This window comes from Vulpes vulpes, chromosome 13, assembly GCF_048418805.1.
Source record: "Vulpes vulpes isolate BD-2025 chromosome 13, VulVul3, whole genome shotgun sequence".
Lineage (NCBI taxonomy): Eukaryota > Metazoa > Chordata > Mammalia > Carnivora > Canidae > Vulpes > Vulpes vulpes.
In genome coordinates, this window is record NC_132792.1 from 145,954,501 (window position 1) to 145,981,076 (window position 26,576).

The 26,576-nt window shown below is 40.9% G+C and overlaps 1 protein-coding gene across 1 annotated transcript in view; it reads right to left on the reverse strand.

Annotated features, from left to right (window-relative positions):
- Positions 1 to 14,973: 14,973 nt before the first annotated feature.
- Positions 14,974 to 26,576, reverse strand: part of XPR1 (xenotropic and polytropic retrovirus receptor 1) — a 223,282-nt gene continuing 211,679 nt past the window's right edge. The window contains exons 14-15 of the mRNA XM_026001127.2: positions 24,019 to 24,240; positions 14,974 to 20,856 (exon numbers count right to left, since the gene is read on the reverse strand). Coding sequence (XP_025856912.1) covers positions 20,796 to 20,856; positions 24,019 to 24,240 — 283 coding nt within the window. The 3' untranslated portion in view covers positions 14,974 to 20,795. The remainder of the gene's footprint in view (positions 20,857 to 24,018; positions 24,241 to 26,576) is intronic.

Consider the following 26,576-nt stretch of genomic DNA (forward strand, 5'->3'; position numbering starts at 1 on the left):
GCATGGAGCCTGCTTCTCCCTCTGCCTGTCTCTGCGCTCTCTCTGTCTGTGTCTCTCATAAATAAATAAATAAAATCTTTTAAAAAAATAAAAATAAATAAAAAATAAATAAATAAACCAAAACTACAAACATTACTGATAGAAATTAAAGAAATGTTATTCATAGATCAGAAAACTATTATTCCTCCAGAACTGATCTATATATTTGTTTGAGCCTGATAGTGGGTGGCTTACACAACAAAAATGTATTGTCTCACAGTTCTGGAGGCCAGAAGTCCAAAATCAAGGTCTCAGCAGGGCCACGCTCCATCTGAAGGCTCGAGGGAAGGATGTGTCTCAGCCCTCTCTTCTAGCTTCTGGTCATTGCCCTGTGGCAATACAACTTCAGTCTTCACATGACGTTCTCACTGTGTGCGTGTCTGTGTCCAAATTTCCTCTTCTTATAAACACATCAGTCATATTGGATTAGGGACTCACGCTACTCTAGTGTGACCTCATCTTCAGTAATCACATCAACAACAGTCCTATTTTCAAATAAGGTCACATTTCTAGGTATTGAGGGTTAGGACGTCAACATATGAGTTTTGGGGGGCATAGCTCAACCCATAACAGTATTCCTTGCATTCTGATCTACATTACAACCAGTTTTCTTTCAGGTAGCAATTGACGATCAAAACTTACATTCAAATGACTCTAATTCAGACAATGTTTCCCTGCTATTTAATTTTAGAGGACAACTTAGCACTGTCTTCTTGTGTAGCCCTCAAACACAAGAAGTGGCTCTTCAAAATGGATCTCGTTTAATGAAATCCGCAACCAATATTATGAAATCCACAACTAATATTATGGTTATTTTTATTCCTACTTACTCTTGTTTTAAGTAAGCATCCTCCCTGATTTGTGATATTGTCCCTTGCAGAGAACAGGGTTAAAGTCTCCTGGGCATCAGGGAGATAGAACTGGGGAAACAGTACTCCATAGTGGAGTGGAGATAAGAAGTCAGTAAACTATACCTTAGCCCTCTGAGTCAGATCCTATTCCTCGGTGGGGAAGAAGTTAGATATTATAGTCAATAATTATTTTATTCTATAATTCTCTTTCTTTCTTATTGTCCATCTCTCCTTCAAAAACAGACTCTGCCCCTATTGATCATTGAATCTCCAGCCCCTAGAAAAGCACTGTGAAATACGGTGGCCACACAGTGGGTTTCAAAGAGGTAACACAAGAAAAGAATGTAAAAATCTCACTAATAATGTCTTATATGGATTACATGTTGAAATGATACTGTTTTGGATGTATTTGGTTAAATAAAATATACTATGTCTAATACTATCTATAAATGCTTATATGTAATTTATGTATTTTTAGAGTATGACTGTTATATGTAATTTGAAATGACATACAGGGCTTGTATTTGTGGCTTGCATTGTATTTCTTTTTTTTTTTTTAAGATTTTTAATTTATTTATTCATGAGAGACACACACACAGAGAGAAGCAGAGACACAGGCAGAGGGAGAAACAGGCTCCATGCAGGGAGCCCGACGTGGGACTCGATCCTGGGCTTCCAGGATCACGCCTGGGCTGAAGGCGGTGCTAAACCGCTGGGCCACCCGGGCTGCCCTTGCATTGTATTTCTACTGGACAGCTCTGCCCTACAATATTGCCTGGCACATAGTAAGTGCTCAATAAATATTTGTTGACTAGGTTAACAATAATTAGTATTATATTATTATTATAGCTAATATTTCTTTTTTTATTTAAAGGTTTAATTTATTTGAGAGAGAGAGAGAGAGAGGAAGAACACAGAACACAAGCAGGGAGAGGGGAGAGAGGGCTGAGAGAGAGGGAGAAGCAGACACCCTGCAGAACAGGGAGCCCGACCCAGGGCCTGACCCCAGGACCTGAAATCATGACCTGAGCTGAAGGCAGGCGCTTAACCCCCTGAGCCACCCAGGTGCCCCATAGCTAACATTTCTTGAATGCCAACATGCTAAGACTATGCTAAGTGCTTCATTTTGCAGAATCTTCTCAATGTGCCTCTCAGTAAGAACTTATAGGTGAAGACATGAGGTATCGAACGGTCAAGTCACCTGCAGTAAGGGCAGCGTCAGGACTCAGACCAGGGACAGCCTGGGGGGCTTAGCGGTTTAGTGCCGCCTGCAGCCCAGGGTGTGATCCTGGAGTCCCAGGATCAAGTCCCACGTCAGGCTCCCTGCGTGGAGCCTGCTTCTCCCTCTGCCTGTGTCTCTGCCTCTCTCTCTGTTTCTCATGAATAAATAAAATCTTTAAAAAAAAAAAAAAAACGAAGGGCTCAGACCCAAAGTGAGTGAACCACTGTCTGCCTCCAAAGACCATACAATTTAACCACTTTCCTCTACTGAGTTCCTGAGTCTCCGTGAAGTCTCAGACAACTCCAGAGCCTTGCACAGTCAGCCATGTGGTTAAAAACTATGTTAATTCTGTGGTTTGTTAATTAAAAATGTTAAAAGGAAGCAACGTTGCTCGTTTCAGCTCCGAATGACTCTTTCCCTTAAATAATTACAGCTCCAGTCTTTGCATCTGCATAGTGATGGTGCCCTGCCCCCAAGTGCCAGGGCCCAGGGCTGCAGGATTTAGGACACTGCAGGCTTCTCACAGTGACCCCGCCCCTCTTGGATCTGTCTTTCCTGGTTCTCCTCGCTCATTTCTAATTGCTCCTTTTTCGACCCTGCTGCCTGCCCCTGGTCTGTCGCCTGGAGGGAGCTCTTTCTCCCCACTCTTACATTGTGCAGGCTTCCAGAGGGACATCATCTGAGTCCGAGACATGTAAGCCGTCCACGTCCACGTGCTGAAGAGCCCTGCTCTGCACCCTCATGGGGTGCCCTCACTGCGGGGCAGGCCCCTCTATGCTGGTCCCCGACAGGTATTTATAAAGGTATTTATACTTCATGCTCCATAACTGGGTGGAGGACACTCCCACCTATTCAGATACTTTACACTTGACATGCGAGGATCTGAACGGTTCATCTTCCCTTTCTCTGAAATCTTCTCCCGGAGAGCAGCCTCATCAATCACCCAAGCCAGCAATTTGAGAAGTTTCCTCTCCCTCACCTTCCAAGACAACAATGCTCCCCTCTCCTGGAGGTGCCCTGTCTCGGTCTCCCTGCCTCTGTTCCAGTCTGGAGCACCGGGATCTCCATCACAGAACCGAAGGCAGGAGAACCTGCCTCCTACCTGGCTGCCCTGCCCCAAGCCTATCTCCATACGGTCATCTCCGTACAGCCACCTGGTGATCTTTCTCAGACCTGTGACCACAGACCTCGTGACCAGGTGGTTCACAGCTGACTCATGGCACTGAAAGCATCTCCACTCACCTCCTCCAACTTCGTCTCCTATCCTCCCACATCCTGTATGTACCCCACACTCCATCCACATCGCCCTGGAGTTCACGCTCCATGAACGACACGTCTGTGTACTCCCCACCTGCAGGATCCTTTCTTTCTCACCTGGAAGGTCTCTCCTTCACCTGGGGGAGCCCTCAGGAGCAACCCCCAGCCAGAGTAAAATACCCTTCCCTGTGTCCGAACACCACTCACTGCAGCGCCTTTCGGGTGGGTTTATTTCTTTGTCACTTGCATGAGCCCGTAAGCTCTAAGCAGAGGTGAAGGCCAGAGCTCTGGAATCAGCCAACTTTGCATTTGTCACTTAGTCTAATTCACAACGCAACTCTAGGAATGGATATTATCATTCCCGTTTTATAGATGAGTAAACCGAGGCTCAAAGAGACTATTTTGCCCAAGGTCCCCAGCTGGCAAGTGGTGGTCCCAAGACGTCACAGGTTGTCTAGGGACTAATGTGGCCGAGGGTTAGGCTAAGGTCTGGGAGTAAGCTGGATCAAGTGAGAGGATGGTGGAAACGCATTTGCTTGTTGAAGAGACTCTCTAAGGAGGTTTTCACCCAGGGCTGGTGCACTGGGGTCCTGGATTGTGGGCACCCCTCCCCACATCGCCCCTCGCACGCCCACTGCCATCCGCCCCTGTGCTCCTCTTGTGGAAGGTAAATGCCAGTGAGTAGCAGGTTACCTTCCAACAACCCTCCCAAGTCAGATTTTGCAGCGGAAGATGCCAAGACCATATTTAAAGAAGTCCAATGGAAATTATGTGTGGGCCTGAATTTGCCCACAGTGAACAAGGCGGATGAGCGACCCAGTCCCCAGGTCCCCAGGTCCACTCCAGGCTTGGAACGCACCCATCCGGCTGCGTCTGCCTTTCAGAGAGATCCCCACACATGGCCCCAGCAGATCGCTGTAGTCAGAGAGGTGCTCCCCAAGAATGCTTCCCTCTCAAGTCAGAGCCACCCCCAGTGCTCAAAGGGAAACAAGGCCTGAGTTGGGGGCGGTGGCCCAGGGCACGAGGAAGCTGCACCCCTCATACGCTCTCAGGGGTGGCGGGGAGGGGGAAGATGTGGCTTTGCCAGTGGAGGTCTACCGGGACCATGCAGAGTGGCTCAGTGTTGGGTGGGATGGGGGCTCCCCAGAACCTCAGAAGCTGCTTTGGGCAGAGGGGAAGACAGTCGGCTGCCCCAGGCGAGCAGGGATATGGGGCCTGGAGCCCTGCCAAGCCCTCGCTTCTGGCTCTGAGGAGCAGTGGGCCCTCTCTCCCTCCTGGAGACATCTCCCCTGGAGACACCAGGGGTCTCTGGCCGGGATCTCTCTGGCCCAGGCCACAAGATGCGGGCTTGTAGGGGCAACACCAGAGGAGGCCAGTCTATAGGGCACAGGGGAGCTGGCTCTTCCTGTGTGGAGGGTGCCTTAGATTTAGGATTCTCTGAAGCCTGTCGAGCCCCCAGGCTGTGTGCAGTTCCTCACCCTGTGGTCCTGTGGGGTCCCTGCCTCCCGATTCCCTCCCGCCCCCACCAGCCTGGGAGATTTTGCTGAGGACACAAATGAACCTCAGTAGCAGAGCCCCTCTGAGCAGAATTCCCTCCATGTCTGTAGTCCCCTGCTAAGTTTTTCCAGGGTTAAATTAAGGTGCATGGTGGGTGGGATATGGAAGGAAAGACCCAAATTAGAGATGTCAAGGATTAGTCTCTAGCAGCCTGGAGTCAGCTCTGGCTAAGCCACATCTAGTGTTGGGGCCGAGCACTGGTCACTCTGTGGAGGTCACTCTCCTCATCTAGAAAGGGTAGATTACTGTTCCTCAGAACCCCAGGGTTCTGTGAGGCATTAATAGGTCTTCTATGAAAAAAGAGAATTCGTTCCCCTAAGTCGGGGTGATAATGTATGCTGCCTCATACTCCTGGCAGGCCATTGGGCCCAAAGGCATTTCAAAGGCTCTGGGAAGTCCCTCAGTGAAAACAGAACAAAATGAAAGGAAACCAGTTTACCTTTGTTTAACATTTTCCCAAAAGTAATCCACCATAGAAGCCATTTCCCTCAAAACAGTAATCAACAGCCTAGGACACCCACTTGGGACAACCTGCCCAGATGACCTCTCAGGTTTCTTCTTGCCCGGATAGGCTAGGCCTCCCCACCCCAGAGGGAGGAGCACGTAGCAGCTGTGCAGCAAATTCTAAGATCCCACAGAAAGGTCCACACTGCAAGTAGAAAAGCCTCCTTTGGGGGCAAGTGGCAGCCCCTCCCGGCTCTATTTTAATTTTTAAGAAAGCCTAGGGCTGTGAGTTAGAGACCACAAAGGGGAGACTTTAAAAAAAAAAAAAAACAACTCGGTTTGTACTCTGATCCTTTGTCGTTTTGATTAAGTCAGTTCACCCTAAAACTAACAGCTTCAGTTTGCCCATCTGTGAAAAGGGAGAGCTGAGGAGGCTTGATTGACACCCACTCAACATTAACCCTCACAAGTTCCCAACCTGGGGTCCCCAGACACCCAATGACAAGAAAAGCATAAGCTATTTCCAATATTTAAAGAAGTCTAACAAAAATTATACATTTACCATGAGAAGTGTCTTTGCTTTTGACTGGTATTGTATCAACTCAGTATGGCAGTACTGGTTGTCATGGGGACAAAGATTATTATGCAATAGATATGGTTGGTTTGTTAAGACAATTTTTGTTTTTGTTTTTGTTTTTACAAACAGTGTCTGTGAAAGTAATACAAAGATCAGCTGGTAAAGAGCTCCTGACTCAAGCGGTTGGGCCCAAAACCAGTTTAAAAATGCCAAGGTAGAGAGCAGATGGATGGATGGGAGGCACAGGGAGGTTAGGGTGTCCCAAGGAGTTCCTGGGAAGGGGGGATCCGGAGTTGTGCACAGGAGCGTGTGTTGCAGGTGTAAAGTGGCTGTGACCTGGTGGCCTTTTCAGGGCATATTGGGAAAGGGTCTCAGGGGGCTGAGACAGGTGGGGAGCACCACCTTTACTAAGCTGAGGGGAGCACAGCCGATTCCAGTGGGCTCAGGGAGCAGGACAAAGTGGATTGAAGGCCGCTTCTTAGAAGGCCTTCTGGCAGTTCCAATGTCTGCGGATGTTTCCAATGTTTTCAAGCACTTGAAAGTTCTGATTTTATATGTGCAGAGTCCTGCCCCCTTGAGCCCCGGGTCACCTCTTCATATGCAGCCACATTTAGAGAGGCCAGTCTGTATGGTTCCTGGCTGTTTACTTTTCCCTCTAAGATTCTGTCCACTCAGATCACCTCACTAGATTCCTGTTCTCCTTTCTCCCCCTGGAGCCCCTTCCCCCAGCATTTCTCTTCCAACATCCAGCTCCATTTGGGTACCAGCCCTGGGAGCCCGGCCCATGAGCGGTCTCTCTCCAAAGCAGTGGTGAAAATCGTGGTTGGTAGATTCCTACACATCACCAAAAAGGTAGTTAGCTTTTTTTAATTCTTCAGAGCACCTAAAACAAAAATATCTTCCCCTTGCTAATATTGATATCATCAATAATATATCTCTTGCTAAGAATTGGGCCCTGTCTGTGAAAAATTAGAGGGAACAAGAGGACACCGGAGGGAGATTCCATCTGCGCCAGGATCTGAACCAGGCTGTTGGCTTTAGCTAACTGGATAAAGCTGAAAAGGATTTTTCTCTAGGGTATTTGAGAACAAAGCACTTTGTTGTGTGGTTTTAAAAAAATTATGTCAAATAAATAAACGCATAATCTGGGGTGGAGGAGTTAGCGATGAGGTCAACTATAGGGTAAAATATGAAAGACATTGACGTGGACTAAAAAGATTATTGACTGTACTGTCTGCTGCATCCTTCCAGATGACCTGAGCTATTTTATAATTCTGTAAGTTGTAGAAAAATGCATAGTAATGCAAAAGATTTTTGTTCATAGCAATGCCAGTTACATTTAGTGGAACTTAGCCCCTTATGAATACTGACCAGCAAAATATTGCTGATTTTGCATTTATTTGTAAATTTTTCTCAGCATTCCAGATGTCTATATATATTTGCGTTTTGGATTCTTTTTGAACGGGTTGTAACATTTTACTTGTTCTCTCCTTAATTAATGACTGAAATAAAATCTCTGACATGTGTTCATTTTATAGCTATATGAGAGGCACGATTACGCTTTTTAAGAAATTATCTTTTGACACATTCACAGAGGAAGGGCCATTTGAGGACACAGTGAGAAGCTAGTCATCAGCAAGCCAAGGAGAGAGGCCTCTGGAGTAACCAAATCTGCTGACAGCTTGATCTTGGACTTCCAGCCTCCAGAACAACACAAAATAAATTTCTATGGTTTAAGCTACACAGTATGTAATATTTTGTTATGGTAGCCTTACCACACTAAGACTATATACCCAAGTTGTTTATCCATATACCTATTGATGGATATTTTCATCTTTTCAGTTTTGGGCAGTTATGAATAAAGCTGCCTATTAACACAAAAATTATCTTTTGATGGATTTATTCAACTTATTTATTCAACTAATATTTCCTAACGTAAACTAGGCACTATGGTTGGACACCAAAGATAGAACAATAGATAGCATTCTAGCCCTTGAGAACAGTCTAGTATGGGGAATTTGAAGTGGTGGGTAGATTGACCAGTAACCAGATTTGCTAAAGATAAGGAGGGCTCTATTACTCAGCAATTTAATAAAGGATGAGATCTTGCCATTTGCAACAACACAGTATGCTCCTAGGAGGTATTATACTAAGTGCAATAAACCAGAGAAAGAAAAATACTGTATGATTTTACTTCTGTTGTGGAATCTAAGAAACAAAAGAAATGAACAAACAGGAAAAGCAGAAACAGACCCATAAGTACAGAGAACACACTGATGGTTGCCAGAGAAGAGGAGGTGAGAAGATGGGCAAAAAGGGTGAGGGGGACTGAGAGGTATAGTCTTCCAGTTATGGCATAAAGAAATCGTAGGGATGAAAGGCACAGCATGAGGAATGCAGTCAATGATAATGCAATAGCGGTGTATATGGTGACAGATGGTGCTACCCTGGTGGTGAGCACAGCATGATGTATGGAGTTGTTGGGTCACTCTGTTATACATTTGTAACTAATGTAACATGGTGTGTTGACTATACTTCAATTTTAAAAAGGGCAAAAAAAGATAAGGAGCGCTCTAATGGAGAGGGGTACAGGTGGAATAAATATAGGGGCCTGCTAGTCTCCTTGAAGGAGTGAGGTAGTGCTCACTGGCACTGCCTGAGCAGGGGAAGATCAGGAGGGGACAATTCTCTGGAGAATCAGCCTCTGCACAGAGGCAGAGAGACATGTTCCATTTTGAGGACAGATAGGACTAGCAGGTCAGATTCCAAAGGGCTTCGTGTCCTACAATTGCATAGAACTGATTGTAGGTAGTGTTTAAAATTACAGAAGAGAATAGAATTTTTGACTTTTCATATCTCCTGACATACCTAGGGGAACAAATAACCTGGTCCAATAAGTCACTGATGATTTCAAGTCACTGATGAAATGACATGGTTGGTTGGCGTTCCAGACCATAGAGGGAAGAAGGATTAGAAACAAGAGGACTAGCACTTCAGGGTAGGTTTTCCAAAAGAAGGCAGTGAGAGGGAGTTTGGGGTGGTCGATGTTTACTAGAGATCTACAGCTGTGAAATTGAGGAGGGGAGGAGGTTGTGCGGGGAGAAGTTGAACTGCAGTGCAAGCCTGACAAAACCTTGGCCAACCCACCCTGGAACTCTGGAGTGAATATTATACCTCTGGGTGTTGTGTGGGGGGACAAGATGGCTGGGCCATCTTGTGCCAGTATAAAGTACAGTCACTCCCTCTGATTTGTCTAGTCACTAAGTGTGGTTTGTCCCAGGAAGGTCATGGTTTTGGGTGAGGCAGACTCTGAAGGAGCTGTCAGACACTGCTTACAGCAGCCCCCCACACCTGTGCCCCACACTTGTGAATCCAGTCCTTCGTTGGAAAGAGATCTGGGTGGTGCACTTCTGCGTCCTCTATCAACCACTCTTTGTGCCATTCGGTTTGCTTTTCCATACATGTTCAGACAGCAGTTCCTTCAGGATGAACATTTCTTCCTGAGGAGAAACTCAGAAGGGGGAAGTTAGTAAGATGAGCCAGACCAGAATGGTACAGTTGGATCCTCGGTTCCAACTGATGCTCATCCATTCTAGATGCTTCTCATCATCAGTTACCATTTCTCCTGGCTTCAGAGGCTAGTCTGACATGACCTAGAACTCATCTCCAGGGACCCTGAGCCCCTTTGTAAGCTGAGGTTTCTATAGCTCTCCAACTACAGTCACTATTGGGCAAGGGAGTACCAAAGATGCCCAGGTCACCTGAGTTAAAATAATTTTCTTTTCAGAAAAAAAAAAATCAGGACTCTCAGACAAAGTCCTGAGATGGATATGTGTATATATACGAAATTCAAGAAAAGATGGATGGATGAGATGGATAAGTGTGCATTGATATGAAATTTGAGAAAGTCAGAAGAGCTCAAGTATACTTGGCATTAAGGAATATTGGGATGAAATGCAAGTAGAGACAAATCTTTTTTTTTTTTTTTTAACGAATCTTTTTTCTATAGTGGGAAAGAAGTCAATTAGAATCACTACCAGAAAAAAAAAAAAAAAAGAATCACTACCAGACAAGACAGAAATTACATATAATTACCTAAAATTTACAAAAAGGCAAAAAATAACTTGAAGACAAGGAACATGACCAGAATCTGATAATCTGGAAAGGTGTGCTGTTTTTTTTTTAATTTTTACTTATTTATTTATTCATAGAGACACACAGAGAGAGAAGAGGCAGAGACACAGGCAGAGGGAGAAGCAGGCTCCATGCAGGGAGCCCAACGGGACTCGATCCCAGGTCTCTAGGATCACACCCCGGGCGGCAGGCGGCGCTAAACCGCTGCGCCACCGGCTGCCCTGGAAGGTGTGCTGTAAATGATACATAGCGTCCACTGAAACACAAACATATTTTCTACACCAGGATGCCAAACCTATTCTTCCCTGCCCACGCTGTGTGTAACAGCAGCCCTTCCTCTTCCTGATGATCAGGGTCAACTACACTGTCCAATAGGTAACTCCTCGTCTTGCCTGCTGGTGCTTGGACATAGGAGGCCCAAAGCGCCTTCGTTCCTAATTCAATGGGACCATCAGTCCTGCGGAGCTAAGTTAGGGGACAGAAAGCAGAAAGTGGATGAATAAATATAATGGTTAGTGGGACCACTCCTGCTTCTCCTCTGTACTCAGGCCCTTGTGTCTTTTTTGAGGGCACAGTACCATATATAGCTTTTTGATTCACTGCATGTGCTGAATCTTGGAGGATGACACCCATACAGACTGTTGCCTCTGACGTGGTGCTTTACGTCTTCAGCCATTTCAGGGCTCTTTTGGACTGGCAGCTTTTAGGTGATGAATCATATGCTACAACAAAGTAAATCCCATGGTCATGAGCACTCTCCCATAACTTCTATGCTGTAAAGTTGGTCGTCTGGTCTGAGGTGGTATCCCATGGAATCCCATGCCAGGGGATCCAACACTCTATAAGCCTTCATATGGTGGTGCTGGTTGAGACTCTGTGGTCAGGAAAAGCCAGGCCAACCCTGACATATTCAACCCCAATACATATTCATGACCTGAATATGTATCTCTTTTTCTAAGAACAGAGAACAGACTTCTGAATTTTCCAGGATGGAAAGCAATGTAGTTGACTTGCCACCCAGTGGCTGGTTTGTCTCTTGAGGAAGACCAACCAATAGTGCCCTGCTGGGGATTCAGTGTTGGTCGCTGCTGTAGACAGGATAACTTTAGTGGCAGCAGTAGCCAAATTATCTTTGGTAAGTGAGAATCTGTGCTGTTAGCCCATGAAGAGCCTTCGTCTCTGCTCTCACACTTCGTTCATGTTTCTACTGTGCTAACACCAGAGTGGCTGGTGATAGAAGCTGGCTGAGGTCAGCGGGCTGAGTCATCTGTCTACTTGGTTTAGTTCTTCATCAATGGTGGATGTTCTCCGAGGATGTAAACATGTGATACAAAGATTTTCCTCCTTCAAGCCTGCTTCTAGAAGTCCATCCACATACCTCCATCCCAGGCCCCTTACCCCTATATTTTCCAATATTTCCTCATCAGCTAGCCAGGTCATTTGCCACTCTATATTCTAGCCTTGGGACACTGCTTTTTTCTACACCGAGTGGATGACCAAGTGCACTACTCAAAGCTCTGACCATTGGGAGGGTTTATTACTGTCTTTTAAGGCTCCCCCTGTGTGAGGCTGTAGTATAGCTAACAATTTCAGCTTGCACTCACAAATAGAGATAACCCATGCATGAAACCACTCAGGTTTTCCCTCCTCTTTCAGTTGGTCTTACAGAGTCCCTCACACCACCCTAGATGTGCCCAGGAAGAGAACTCCTACACAATTGTGGTAGATGAGAGGGGATCTGGATTACCTGCTCATGGGGCCTGCCTGGACTCTCATCCTGTTGGTGCTCAATCCTGGAGGTACTGCTTCCGCTGTATGATGGATGGTTGCTGGGTTAGTCTCATTGGGTCTTATAGGACCCTGCATTGGAGGGGCAGTTTTAGCCCCAAAGTTAGTTGGTGATTCTCTCTACTGGGGCTTTCTAATGGGTTAGGAGTTGTTTTCCAAAGGCATACGATTCTTCACTGCAGATGGCCTGGCCTTGCTGCAGAGCCCTGGGGGCTTGCCTGTTCTTCTCTCACTGGAGCTGGTCACAAGCCTCACCTGGTGTCTTTCCTCACCACTGATAGCTCTAATCCCATGAGGTCGGTCAGACCATATGGATCTGGATTGCCTGCATGGTAGCCTGGGCTGGCTGCAGAGGCCTTTTCTGCTCCGGGACTCACTTAAAGTTGGCTGTCTTCCATGTTACAAGGTGCATGAGCCAGAACAATATCTCTAGGTATTGAATATGCTGACTTGAGAACTTGAAGAGGATTACCAGGCCTGTTTCCTTCTTCATAGTGAGGTACAAGGTGTAATAATTTCTTTTGTTTTGCAGATGTCCTGGTTACTGGACCTGATTTGTAGCCTCCTGATAATGTTACAGTTGTGGCAGGATCTGGAATTATTGCAGGGTTTAGCTCCAACCCTCTGGGACACATGTCTCATGAAGGTCTCTAGCAAGCTAGCCACCTTTTGCTCCTCTGAACCAATCAATATAATGTCACTGATGTAATAGATACATGTGATGTTCTATGGATGTCCAGCTGGTACAAATACGTTTGAACTTAGGATGACCTTGGAGCTAAACTGTTAATGTATATTATTTCCATGGAAATATGAATTGTTCATCTTTTGTTTTGACTGAAAGAATGCCTTCCCCCAGTCGATGGCTGCATACTATATGCTTGAGGTGGTATTGCGTTGGTCTAATGAAGATACCACATCTGGCACTCTGCCTGCAACTAGGGTTATTATCTTGAGATTGTGATTTGGTGTCCCTTCCTATTCCATCTGGTTTCTTCAGGGACCAGACTGGTCAAATTAAGGTTTGAGAGGAGGAGATGAATAGAATGTGACAATAAATCTCTATTCGCTTCTCTCCACAATATGACTTTACATTTATTTATACCTGGGGGGAGGGGGGGTGTTAATTTGAGACTTCCACTTGGCCTTTCCCAATATGATAGCTCTTATTTTGCAGACCAAGGATGCAGAGTGGGGCTTGGGCCAACTGCCAAATAGGTCATTCCAGTTATATATTGGCAGACTGAGTAACTGGCCACTGAGTAGGTCCATGGATGCTGAGGATCTCTGTAAACTGGACATTAGTCAGGACTACACTTATTATCTGGCCCCCATAGGATCCACTCTAACAAGGGGCCCATGATGATTCAGGTCTTGGGCCATCACTGACAACTCATGCCCTATGTCCAACCATCCTTAAAATATCTGGGTATTCCCTTTCCCCTAATGCAGTTTCCTAATCATTATTGTGTATACTTGCCATGATATTGCAGTGTTTTTCCTCCTATGGACCCAGCCATCTCTTCTGTTAGCAGCTGTGGTACTGAAAACTGGTTCAGGTTCAGAAATTGGCCAAGGGATTGTGACTTTACTGGGGGCAACTGCCCTCAGCTTTGAAGTTGTCCATCATTGACTTCTACTAGTGTTACAGGCTCAGTAGTACAAGTTGGGTGACTGCCCATCTACTTTGTCTCTAGGGACACTGTTCTAGGAATTATTCTTGTAATTCTGACCTTGCAGTCATGACAGTTAATTGTGACTTCCTGGCTTTGGATGGTTTTGTGCTACCTGGCTCTATTGTTTCAGAGTCCTATCATCCCCATTGTTTTCAGCCAACATTGTTCTGTGGTGGTGTCTTTACAGAGGAGTCACCTCTGGGTTTTTAGTGATGCTAGTGTATTCCTCAGGATCTTTGTCCATAGTGTGTTCTCTTGACCTTCCAGCCCTAAGTATATCCTGCATGCCTGTTCCCCCTGGGAATTTTAGCTCCATCCTTCACTGTCTGCAAAAGCAATTCTGGAAATTTAACTGCTTTGCATGGGCCATCACTCTTTCCATGTTTCTAGGAACTGGGCTAGTAGCAAGTTTACACCAACTCCTGGAATCTTTGCTAGGGAGTTAAATTCTGTAACTTGGGGAGCATTTCCAAGTCAAACATTCTTCTCTATTCACCCTCAGGATCTCCAACTCCTATCAGTATCTGTATACTGTCTTATGGCTCTTTTAGTGTATAGTCCTTATCTTCCCTTAGCTGGCTCAGTATGTCCCCAGCTGAGTTATGAGAATCCTGAATGATGCATATGTTATCTTGCACAAGGGTCTTTAATGTATCCCATCATGGAGTAGGAGTGAGAAGCGCTAGTGAGGATTATGGGGAAATAGGTCCATAGACTCAGATTTTTTTCCCAGGGGCTTATGGAGTCAAAATCTTTTTTGGGGGCTGGGGGGTCCAACTAGATGTTACATCTGATGTGTCTGATTTTCCCAATGAGGACCCTGACGTTGCATAACAGACATGCCTTTGTTGTTTAACCATATTTGAAATTCAGCTACGCTATTAAGTCCTGGCTTGGCCTTCACTTTCTCTTCTTTCCCTTTGTCTCCCACTGTAGGAAATGAGAATGCTGTATGCAACCAGAGAGGCTGTTTCCACATCTGGCTGCCAATTAATTGCTTGGTACTTGCCCTCAGCTGTTCATTATCCTTCTGTAGGATCAGTGACACTTAGAAAAGCCATCCAATCTCATTCCTCTATAGCTACTGTTTCCTCTCTACATGGATATGCAGTGATAACAGGAGTCCAGGTCTTCAAAATACAACTAAACATATCATTTCACCTAATACTTGAGATTCTGTGTGAGTGGAAAAAAATGAGCTGTTGCATCAATCCATTAGATGCCTAATACTACCTAAAAACAAAAGGCCATTTAAGATTATTTTTTAATTTAGTGAAAAGCTAACAAATTTTCCACCTTTGAAGTATATTTGCCCTAAACTCATACAAGTTAGTCCTAAGAAGAATCATGTCCAGGAAACCAAGAAACCCAAAGAGAAAAACACTCAACCACACAAACCATTTGCCAATGACAAAGGAGTCAGCAAACTGTTGTAAAACAGAGCTTGTAATAATGAAAAAAGGACAGAGTTTGTAACCAATCACTTATTTTCTTAAAAACACATAACCACATTAACTTTTTGCTTTATACAACCATCTAGAAACTATAAAACAGTACCACATTGTGCATTTAACCTACTTATCAAGAAGGGAACTCCACACATTGTAAGAATTCTACCCATATAAGAAGGAAAAAGGAGACAGCTAATAGCATAGTCACAGATACAACATGAGTCCAAGCAAGCATCAATTCTTTGACGTCACCTTTTCCATATACCAGAGTGGAGAGAGTAAGAAAGAAAGCAAGGGAGAAAAAAGAGGGAAAGAAGCACCCACAGAGGACTAATCACATTCCATAGTTACTTTTGACAACTATAGCTCAGGGTTTCATAGAGTAGTATCATTTGACCAACACAATGTGGTAGAGGGTGAAGGAAACATGAGTAGAGGGAGAAGGTTTGAAAAGACAGATACGTTTTACACCCTATTTCCCTCCTAAATAGTCTTCACTGATACAAGCTTCTGTGCTAATCCAGAATATAGCAACAAATTAAATCTTAACAATGTGATAAAGCTTGAATTCTTCTCTTTTTGCAAATGTGAGTGGCTCACAGTTTTACTTTACAGTTAAAAAGAATAACAATATCAATGACCAATTACAGGTTTCTTTCAGGATTCCCCGACAATCTTTCTTCCTATTCCCACCATGCTGGTGTTGTTACAGGACAATCAGGGAAGTCTGGGTAGGAACTTCAGGAAGTTTGGGTAGTAAGATGGAATTCTTGCTCTTTTCTTAGAAGTCCACACCTTTCTGGTAGTAAGTCTTCCCTCTGATTTGTGGTGGTACAGAGGAAAGGGCATAGGAAGAACTAAGGTAATACGGTGGGAGTTTAGTCAAGTAACTGGTTTGAAGGTTTACAAGATGAGACTGTAATTAGCAGACACACTGAATCCAAGGCAAACAATTGGTTATTTGATTGTCCTCCTTAGGTTGATGGCACCATAAAAAAACCAAAGGTGGCTTTGAAATACTAATAAAACAAACCAAAGGTCTGCTACAAGGAAACATATTTTAGATGAAAATTAGTATAATGCTTCTTTTCACTTCAGGGGAAACTCTCATCTTGTCCCTCTCACTTCCTCTTCCACCTTAAGTAAGCAAATACATTCTGGAAGGTTATTTTTAAGGAGCAACTCCGTATCAGAGTTTTGCCCATTCGTACAAGGCCATTATGAACTATACCAATCAGCAGGCTCATCTCCATTTCCAGGCAAACTTCTCATATTGCTTAAATTAAACTCTTTACAATCAAATGAGATGATTTTACATTTTCATGTGTGGTAGAGTGTAGTTTAATGCCAGCTAAATTACTGGTCTGTAGCACTGACCATTACAAATTTCTTATGCTCTAATATAATCAATTCTACACATTACTTCGGTGCTCTGACATTAAATACATTGAAAATATAATGCAGAAAGTTAGCTTTTAAGATTTACTATCAAGATTGATACTTGAACATAGAAACATATTTAAGTAATTTTTAAAATCTCATTTTAACTCTCCTAATCATAAGAAATAAAATTTAGATGCATCATAAAATGAACTAAGCTGATAAATTTATCCTTCTTCACCTCTTTCTGAAATTCTACCACAACTTGTATTGTCCTAACCTAGTGACTATATATCTTGTATGTAATGATGCTGGCTCTTTTATTAGGTTTGAAAAAACTGTGATTTTGTAGTTGAAAAAGCCATAGATTCAACATGATTTTTTTTTTTAATCTGAAAAGCAATCTTAATTTTAAAAATTTAAATATATAGCAAGAAGTCCTTATTTTCGGAGTCAGGCAAATTTCATGCAAATTAAGGAGAATTATATTCTGAAATTGTTTATCAAACACAGTGCAAACACTTCAGAGAATTTTAAGTTTTTGAATGATAGTAATGCCATGGATAGGGTTATTTTCTAAATTAGTTTCCTTAGATTAAGTTTTCCTGGTCATTACTTAGCAAACTGCATTTGGGTATTATTTTCTGAATAATGCAAAGTAATGAAAAATAAAAAGGGAAAATAAAGGCAGGTCTCTACCAACAACATAACCACTGGAAGGAGAGACAGTGAGGCATGACCAATGTCACTGAGTTCACACAATTTTTAACTGCCCAGCTTCTTGGTGCCAAAATCCAATACCTTCCCACTCTTCTCTTCTAGCTCCACAATCACTTTATTTTTCTTCAGCTAAATATTTGTTAATCTAACATCCATACAACTCTGTAAAAGGTCACTTCCCCCTACCCCCAACTTGGCTTAGTTCACTTCTTAAGAAAGGGTGAACTGCTTTCTTTAGTTATTATAAATGTACTTTGGTCAAACCATGGTGGAAGAATACCATACATCAACAATTTAATTCTAGTAAAATCTGTTAAAAGCTTGAAACTCTCATGTTGTAAATTTGGGGAGTTGCAGATCCTGGAGGCTAGGCCCCATTTTCCTTCTTTAAGGGTACATATAGGTTACTGATGAGTTGACTAGCATTCTCTCACATCATTGCTTCTGACTCTAAAGTGAAGCAACTTTCTTAAGGGGAAAAAATGAGAGATGCTGGAAAAGAAAGTTGCATATGGGTTTCTAATCTTAAAAATTACCATTATAACCTAATTAATGATGACTTAAATTTGATCATTTTATTGTCTCTCTGAATGGTAAGAAATCATCAATGATTCCATTTTAATGGTATAGATAGTCTTAAGTATAGGTGCATATTTGTGAGTAGAAAATAAACCATTTTTCTTTGTCTTCTGATTTCTTTACACACATCAATGAACTTTATTAGTATTTTCTCTTCATTCATTTGGGGAATATTTAAGCTGATGATATTAACTGATTCTCAAATAAAACAAAACTAGAATTTCTAAACCTAAAATTAGATAAAGTTTTACTTTTGGTTAGATTGCTCTCCTTTAAAATGACTCTGTGCTATTAATTTCCTAAAAGTTCTGCAAGTTTTGGTGTACAGATATCTCCAATAAAATATTAGGTAGGACATAGCATTGGCACCTGCTAGGGCATTTAAAACTTAGAAGAGAAAAATACACATTGCCTTTTTTTTCAAGGAAGAAAATTTAAATGTATATTCTGTCTCCCAAACTGTTTCCTCTTGATGAGGAAAATCCTCTTTTCTCTTTATAACTTTAGGAGGCACATAGAGCTGTGTGTTTAAACACTTATTTGAGCATCTGTCATCATAAGATGAAAGTTACATAAGCCTTATTCTTGAATAGACTATGCTAACAGGACAAACACATCAGAAAAGGAACAAATTCTAACATTGTATTATCTATGAAAAAATAATACTGATTAGGGCCTAGAATCATAATAGTTGAAAAAAGACCAAATTGGCTATAGGATACACTGAAATAAAAACACCAGGGAGTTCAAATACCAGAAGTCAACTATATGATTTTATGTGTGTCATTATATAGTGCTATTAATAGAAAATGAAGTTGACAATTCAAATTGCTCTGGATACATATTAGTACCACCAGTTTTATTTGTACAAGAAATGACTGGTCCACTGGACTTATCTAACTCAGTAATAATTACTGCTATTTCTTGACAGACCAGTGATACTTCCCCCATGGTTTAAAAGTACAAAAACAAAATAGTTAGAAAAAAACCCCCAAGTATAAATAATGCAACCTTTAATCTATTAAGGGTTACTAAATTGTTACCACTGATTATTATAAATGATTTAACTTATTTAAACTAAAAAAGAGTAATTAAACTTTTCTTCCTCAGTTTTTGGGCCAAGGAACATGCTGGGCAAAACATAAAAAAATAAAAGCCAAAAGTTTGTATGATTTTTTAGGAAAAAAAAAAATCTCAATTTGGAAAGAGAAAAAATTTTCGAAGCTTGTCAGAATAAAAATGGAATAAACTCCTTTAAAAATGAACTATTTGTCAGTTAATTGGTAGAATTTTGGTAGTAACAGTAACTTTAATCTACTGGAATCATGACAGGTATTAGTAAAGACTAGTAATACATGGCAATAGAGTTGCTGACAAAAGGGGAATATTAACGGTCAGTAACCACCTATTTTTAAGACTAAGTACGTGATAATACTGCCCTTCCACTCACTTGTCTCTTTATCTAAGATTAAGCTGAAAATGACAGAAGTAATTTACTTTCATGAATACACTGATGTTGATGCTAGAATCCTCATTTGGATCTGGGGGGTTGGGAGGATTAAAACACACTTCATTAAAACACATTAATTTTGTTAGATAATGAAATGCTCAATATAATGCCAAGCACATTCAAGGGAAGTAAAATCCTTTAAGGTTTTAGGGCTTTTTGGATGACTTAGTAACATAGGAAAGAAATTAGACAAAGAATTTAAAACGGGCATTGTGCACAGACCACAAGAGTCTGAAATGTCTAAGAAATACACCTTTTGTTTACGACCAAGTTTAGACCCAAAAAATCTTAAAAGCAGGTTTTCTCTCATAGGAGGGCATGAAATCCAATGTTCATCCTTTAAAACTGCTGAGAGAAATGGCTACCAAGGTCTGTTTCATTCATAAAATGTGAAAGAGGAAGGATAATTTGTTCTTTGCTCTCAAAAATATGGTTTCCCCAAGACAAACTTTTAATTTGATCAAATTCTGGCTAAAGCAAGTGAATCCAAAACAAAAACTACCCAGTTAGGGTGTAGGGACTCTGAAATAGCTTCATCTTCTCATTCAGAGTCAGTAAAGGCTATATACTTCAATTATCCTAAATGCTAAAGCTTAATAAGGCATAACTTCAGTTGTTATGGTTGGAGTATGGGCAAATGTATTCCACATCTGTTCCTTAAAAAAAAACAAAAGTATCAGACCTCTGAAAAAATTTTAACCGGTTGTATGGAAGTATACAGATGCTTTGTTATGAGAGATGCTCAGGATTCTAAAGCAGCAGCAACTTAAAAAAAAAATCAGCAATAAAACTTTGGCTTAAAATTAAAAAAAAGAAAGAAAGAAAAGAAAAAGTCAAACTGGTGCAAGTTGTCTCATGAAAGAGGTATTGTGGACTAAACCCTCAAATGCTGTCCGACATTAGTTTCCCCTGTCTTCTTTCACTGTTACCACCTTCATTGCACAGGAGTTCTATCATTCTTTTATGGTTAAGTTTCATAAATAATGAGAAAACTATATGCAACAAATACATCATATTTCCCACCCACCCAGCAACCCTCCCCAAAATAAGAAAAGTTACATCAAATTAAAAAGTAGCTTCGTGAATGAAGGTACTGCTCTAAGTTGCACTTTCCCTGCAAGTGCGGCCAGTGCTTTTGCGCTGGGTATGAAGGAAAGGAAAAAATTCTCCACATAAACTGACAAAAAAATTTAAAAATCAATGTCCGGTTTCAACCAGTCAAAACCGGGCCCAGCAGAAGCCGAGGTATCTCGGTACCGTCCCATCAGAGGGTCCTTGCAATGCCTGTTCTTCATCCTGATAGGTATCTGTGTCCTTGTGATTGTAAACAATCCATAAGATACTATGTTTTTGTTCCTTAAAATGTCCTCTGATTGGCAAAATGAAGTAAATATTTGTTTTAAAAATAGAAAATGAAAATTAAACCAGAAGAAAAGAAAAGAAACACAGTGAGCTTGTTTGGAGTCCATAGGATCCGATCTGGAAGAGCTCGGAAAATGTGTTATGTGTCTTCTCCTGTTTTCGGCTGGAAAGGTACTAGAGGTTGCGTTGGTCGAGGAAAGAATTGTAGAGTAGGAAAACCAAAGATGTTAATCTAGACTTCAGAGGATTCAAGTGTTAGCTTCGTCATCTGTGTCTTCTATCAATACCTTAGTGTCACGAGCCTTGGATCTAGTGGAATAAGAGGAAAAAAAGTACTTAGTCCATTATTAAAATACAAACAGGTCTATGGTATTAGGTACATTTCCCATCTTACCACCATTAAAAATACATTGTAAAAGGCTATTATATATTGCATCAGATGGACTATTCTGGAGTTTTACACTCAATTTCCAGGATTACTAGAAAAACATTAAGAAACTAGAGTGCAACCAGAGGAAGGTAACAAGAAAAATGGCTGGGCATGTGTAAAACAGGGGGAAGTAATCTAGAAGAAGAAGATCTCCATTTGATCAGCCATAAAACATAATGAAATCTTGCCATTTGCAACAATAAGAATGGACTTTGTATAATAATACTAAGTGAAATAAGTTAGAGAAAGACAAATAGCGTATGGTTTCACACACCTGTAGAATTTAAGAAACAAAACAAGTGAACAAACAAAGGGAAAAAAAGACAAACAAGAAAACCAGACACTTATGTGAGGTGAACAAACTGCTGATTGCCAGAGGAGCTGTGGGTGGGAGGATGGGGAAACAAATGAAGGGTTTAAGAGTACAATTACTGTGATGCATGCCGAGCAATGCATAGAAATGTTGAATCATTATATTGTACACCTGAAACTAATATAACACTGCATGTTAATTATATTTGAGTAAAAAAAAAAAAAGGATCTGAGCACTGACTTTGTATGATGTACCTTTCTAAGTGTTAATTTTCATCTCTATAAAGCAGGAATAATAACACCTATTTCACATAATAGTTCTCTTACCTCATGGAGATTGTGTCAATATCAAGTGAGAAAATAGATGTAAAAACCATCAGTAAGTATGAAACAAATATAAGGAATTATGATGAGCATGACAGAAATACTGCCATTTGAGGTACACATGAAACTAGATGAGTAAACCAGTAGAAGATAAGACCTAAGACTGTCATGAGCATGAGAGTTGTAAAAAAATTGACAGGGTATGATGTAGAGGACAGAGGAGACTAAGTTATGAAAGCCCAACTAGGACCAACTGGTTAAAGTTACAGTGAAGCATATTTCAGTCCAATATTACCTATCTACCACGATAACCATCCAACAATAAAATCAGATGCCCCATCTGGTTATAAACTTCATTATCACTAATCATAACGCAGCAGAAGAGATTCCTGTACCAGATGAAAAAATGGGATTTGATAATCTTAAAATACTCTGCAATTCATAAGCCGTATGCAGTATAAGTGGTACTCTGTGAAGTGGGTATTATTATTCCCACTTGATAGAGGTGGAAACCAACATTCAAAAGGTAAAGGATGTGCTACAGGAGTCACAAAGTCAGTACTAAAATTCACTATTTTAGATTTCTTGCTTTCTCCATTGCAAATAACCTGTTTCTTTGTTCTAAACACCTTTCTCTGGTTGCACTCTAGTATCTCAGTGTTTTTCCACTTAACACCTGAAATTGAACATCATAATCTAGTTCAAGAGTTTCTGTTTCTGAAGCAGAAATAGTGTATGTTTAGATTGCCCTCTGCTGGTGACTAACGAGGATAAGACATTCAAATTGAGGAGCAAACGAGAGTGAGACAGCCTCCTACAGTCCTCCAGGCCTTTGTGGCACCTGTGGACCTTCTCTCCCACTGGCCACTTCCTGCTTCTTCAAACTCTGCTTCCTTACCACAATAGTCTGCTTTGTTTTGGTGTTCTTCCCAATGACCTCTCTGGCCATTCCTTTCCTGTTCCTTCTGTTTATTCCTTTTTTCTCTTTGCCTGTGTTTCCTCAGTCTTAGCTCCCTACTTTTCTGCTTTTCTTTTCTCTACCTTGTCCTTTTAGAGAACTTTCAAATTCCATCAAAAGCTTGGGCAATTTCTATTCTGCTCTCCAATATCCATGGGTTACTATTACTACCTCTTATTTTTTACTTCCTTTAAAACATCTCCTTAGGTTGTTTTTAGTCCTACTGTAAAACATCCTAGCCCAAGTCTTCAATGTCTGATACTTCAGAAAACTGCAGGGGCCTTCCAGTTGGTCTTCTGGCCTTTACTGTTCTCTTCCCCAATATATCTTGCACAATGCCATTAAAAACCTATGAAAATACTACTTTCATTCTTCCATGAAAAACATTATTGGACTCCTTCCTGGCTATATGATCAAGGCATTTGTATTATCCAGCCTTTTATAATCATACCTCATCTATTCAGCTAAATTTTTACTAAGGTTCTAGTCACATGGGTTTTCCTTGTACCCCTTAATTCCTGACTATGCCTCTGACCTAGTCAAGCACTCTCTTATCTTTTAGACAACTGCCCACTCCCACTTAAGTCTCTTCTGCCATTCCGATCCACTGTGAAATCTACTGTTTCTAAATTCCAAATGCAGCTGCAATATATTTATTGTTTCTTTTAGGATCATACAAAGTTAACGATTTATAAAACTATGGGTATTTTGGTAAGAAAAATAAGGGACGCCTGGGTGGCTCAGTGGTTGAGTGTCTGCCTTCCACTCAGAGCGTGATCCTGGGTCTGGGGATGGAGTCTCCCATCAGGCTCCCTGCCAAGAAGCCTGCTTCTCCTGCTATGTCTCTGCTTCTCGGTCTGTCTCTCTCATGGATAAATAAATAAAATTTTAAAAAAAGAAAAGAAAAATAATAATAGCTTATATTTATATAAGGTGTTTATATATAAGAACTCTTTCTGTGAGGAAACTAGTCTAAATCCCGTGTCATAACTACTCTATAAGCAGGTGCCATGTTAATTCTAATTTTCAGATGGACAATAAATATAAAGAAATTAGGTAATTTGGTCAAGGTTACACAGAGGCCAAGTGGCACAGCCAGAATTCCTAAAGTTTATAGTTTGAAAATTATTTGTATATAAATAATATATACAAATAATATATATATAAAACTTACTGAAGAGTCAGTAAATTTTCCCCAGGGTACTTTTAATGTCAAATGAGTAGCATTTATGCATTAAGTAACACATTAATGACATTTTACTCTCTGTGTTAAGACATTCTATGAGTTGGATTATATGAAATTGCTGCTATTGCCATTTTTTGTAGGTGAAAATGGTTGAATGTCAGTGGTTTTGTGTGGTTCAACCTGATACCTTCCTTAGCTTAAATGTTAACCAGTGCTAAAACCTGTAGGAAATTCATCTCTGAAAAGCAGAAGCATACATACTGAGAAGCGAGGCGAGGCCGGCGCAGGGATATGCTCTGACTGTACTTCCACGGCCGGTTCTTCTGGCGGTTTCGTACCCCGTCATCCTGGTCCATCATCTGCTCTAGGAGTGTCTGATCATCTGCATTCAGAGGGGCCACAGAGATGTCCCGCACAGCACGGAATTCACCACAGTTATTCAGATGTTCATTCTCCAGGCGGAAGAAGTTCCACACAAATCGCCTTAGCAAAATGGGGTAAATAGGCAAATTATTTATAAAATCTGAACTTACTATTATAACATCTAACCCTTGCAGTATGTCAAGTTTCTACTCATGAAATAAAAATAAGGACTGAAGGGCTAGAATATTAAAACAGGAAAAGATGGTATAGTGGTGGGAGGGAAATAAGAAGGCTCAAGCAAAGGGGGGAAATTCCAGTGGCTAGATGGACATGCGTCTGCAGTTCAAGGGAGAGTCTAGGGCTAAATAGTTCCACAAAAACAGTTATCTTAAGTCATGGGATTAGGAATAATATAAGTGGAGGAAAGAAGAGGGCAGAGGACTAAACCCTAGAACCTACTGATGTTTACAATTTGGGAAAAGGAAAAAGACCAGTAAATGAGTTGAGAAGGAATAGCTAGAGAGAGGTAAGGGTATAGCTTCTGAGAAATGAAGTGAAAAAGTGCTTTGCTGAGAGGTAAAGTAAGGTAACTACAGAGAACTGACTGCTGGATTTAGCAAAACAGAGAGGCAGTATGATATAAGAGATTCTGAAAGACTAGTTTCAAATCCTAACTCCACCATTTACTAGGTATAATGACTTTTGATGAGTTATTTAATCTATGCTTCAGTTTCATCAGTAAAATGGGATAGTAACTGTATCTACGTCAGATTGTTGTGAGGATTCATAAGTTAATACACATAAAGTGCTCAGAACAGTGCCAGGCACGCAGTGGGCAATACGTAAGTGCTGCTATTACTGTTATTATTGTAGATTATACAAAAAGCAGTTTAGTTGAGTACTGAGAAAAAAGACCTGAGTTGAATTAAAGGGTGAATGAGGAGGAATGAGAGAGTGGAGATACCAAGTACAGACATCTTTTTAAGAGTTTTCCTGTAGAGGAGACAGAAATGGGCAAGAATTGAAGGAGGAAAGTAGTTTCAAAGGAGGCTTTTTGCTTTTGTTTTAAATGGGTGATAGAACATCTGATTCTACTATTAAGCAAATAATTTTAAAAGGAGAAATAAAATAATCAAGAATTTAAAAGTGAGCTTTATTTTTTACTAGAAAAAACTTTTTAAAAAATTCATAAAGCAGTATCATATGTATGGGAAGAGAAAGAAGTGGGAGTGGAGTAGGTCTTGTAGTGATGGAGAATTTCCACACAATTCTAGGTTTAGGACCTAGACATCTGGGAAAGTGAAGAGGAAGAGGGTTGACAGGTGGTTTGAAAAGAGGAGTAACAGTGACAAATACACTGTTTCCAGATTCAATCTTTATCTTTCAGGTTTATTTTAATGTTTCCAGGTTTTATCTTATTTTATCAGACCATCTCAATAGATGTGCCCATCCTGACTCAGAGGATTGTGATAAACATGTCTGAAAATATCTTTATTTCATTTGTGAAAGATATTTTCAGTGGAGAAAGAGTTCTAGGTAGACAGTTATTTTCTTTCAGCACACTGAAATATTATTTTAATGACTTCTGATTTTCATTGTTACCTTTGAGAAGTCTGCAGTCAACCTAACAGCCATTTCTTTGATAAATAATCCTTTCTTTTAGGCTACTTTCTTTAAAATGAGCATTTTAATGAAAGGATTATGAAGATATATAAAAAAGTGCAAATCATAAGTGTGCAACTTGATTATTAAACAGTGACAAAAAAAAACCCCAAAAATAAATAAATATAAAGTGACACATTGTGTAATTACCACTCAGAATTTAAAAATAGAACATTATCACAGATCCAAAGCTGCCTTTATGGCGCTGTCCTATGTTCTAGAGTTTATTGATATACCTTTCATATTTAGTTCTGCAATCCATGTGGATTTTGTATATAGTATATAGTAAGAGTCAAGATTCATTTTTTCCCCATATGGATATCCAGTTGACTCAATATCATTTATTAAAGAACCTCTTTTTCTATACTCTTATTTAACCACCTTTGTCATAAATCAGGTAGTGTCAATGTATGTGTGGTTCTGTTTCTGGACTCTCATTCTGTTCCAGTGGACTATCTGTCTATGCTTTCACCAATACCAGACACTGTCTTAATTACTGTAGCTACATAGTAAGTATATTTACAAGTATAAATCCTTTAACTTTTCTCTTTTCAGCATAGTCTTGGCTATTCTATTTTTTTTTCTTTTCTTTTCTTTCTTTCTTTCTTTTTTTTTTTTTTAGATTTTATTTTGAGAGAGAGCGAGAGAGAGAAAGTAGTATGGGGTGGATGGCAAGGGAGAGGGAGAGAGAAACCCAAGTGGACTCCATACTGAGCACAAAGCTTGAGGTGGAGCTCTATCTCACAATCTTAAGATCAAACCAGAGCCAAAACCAAGAGTCAAATGCTCAACTG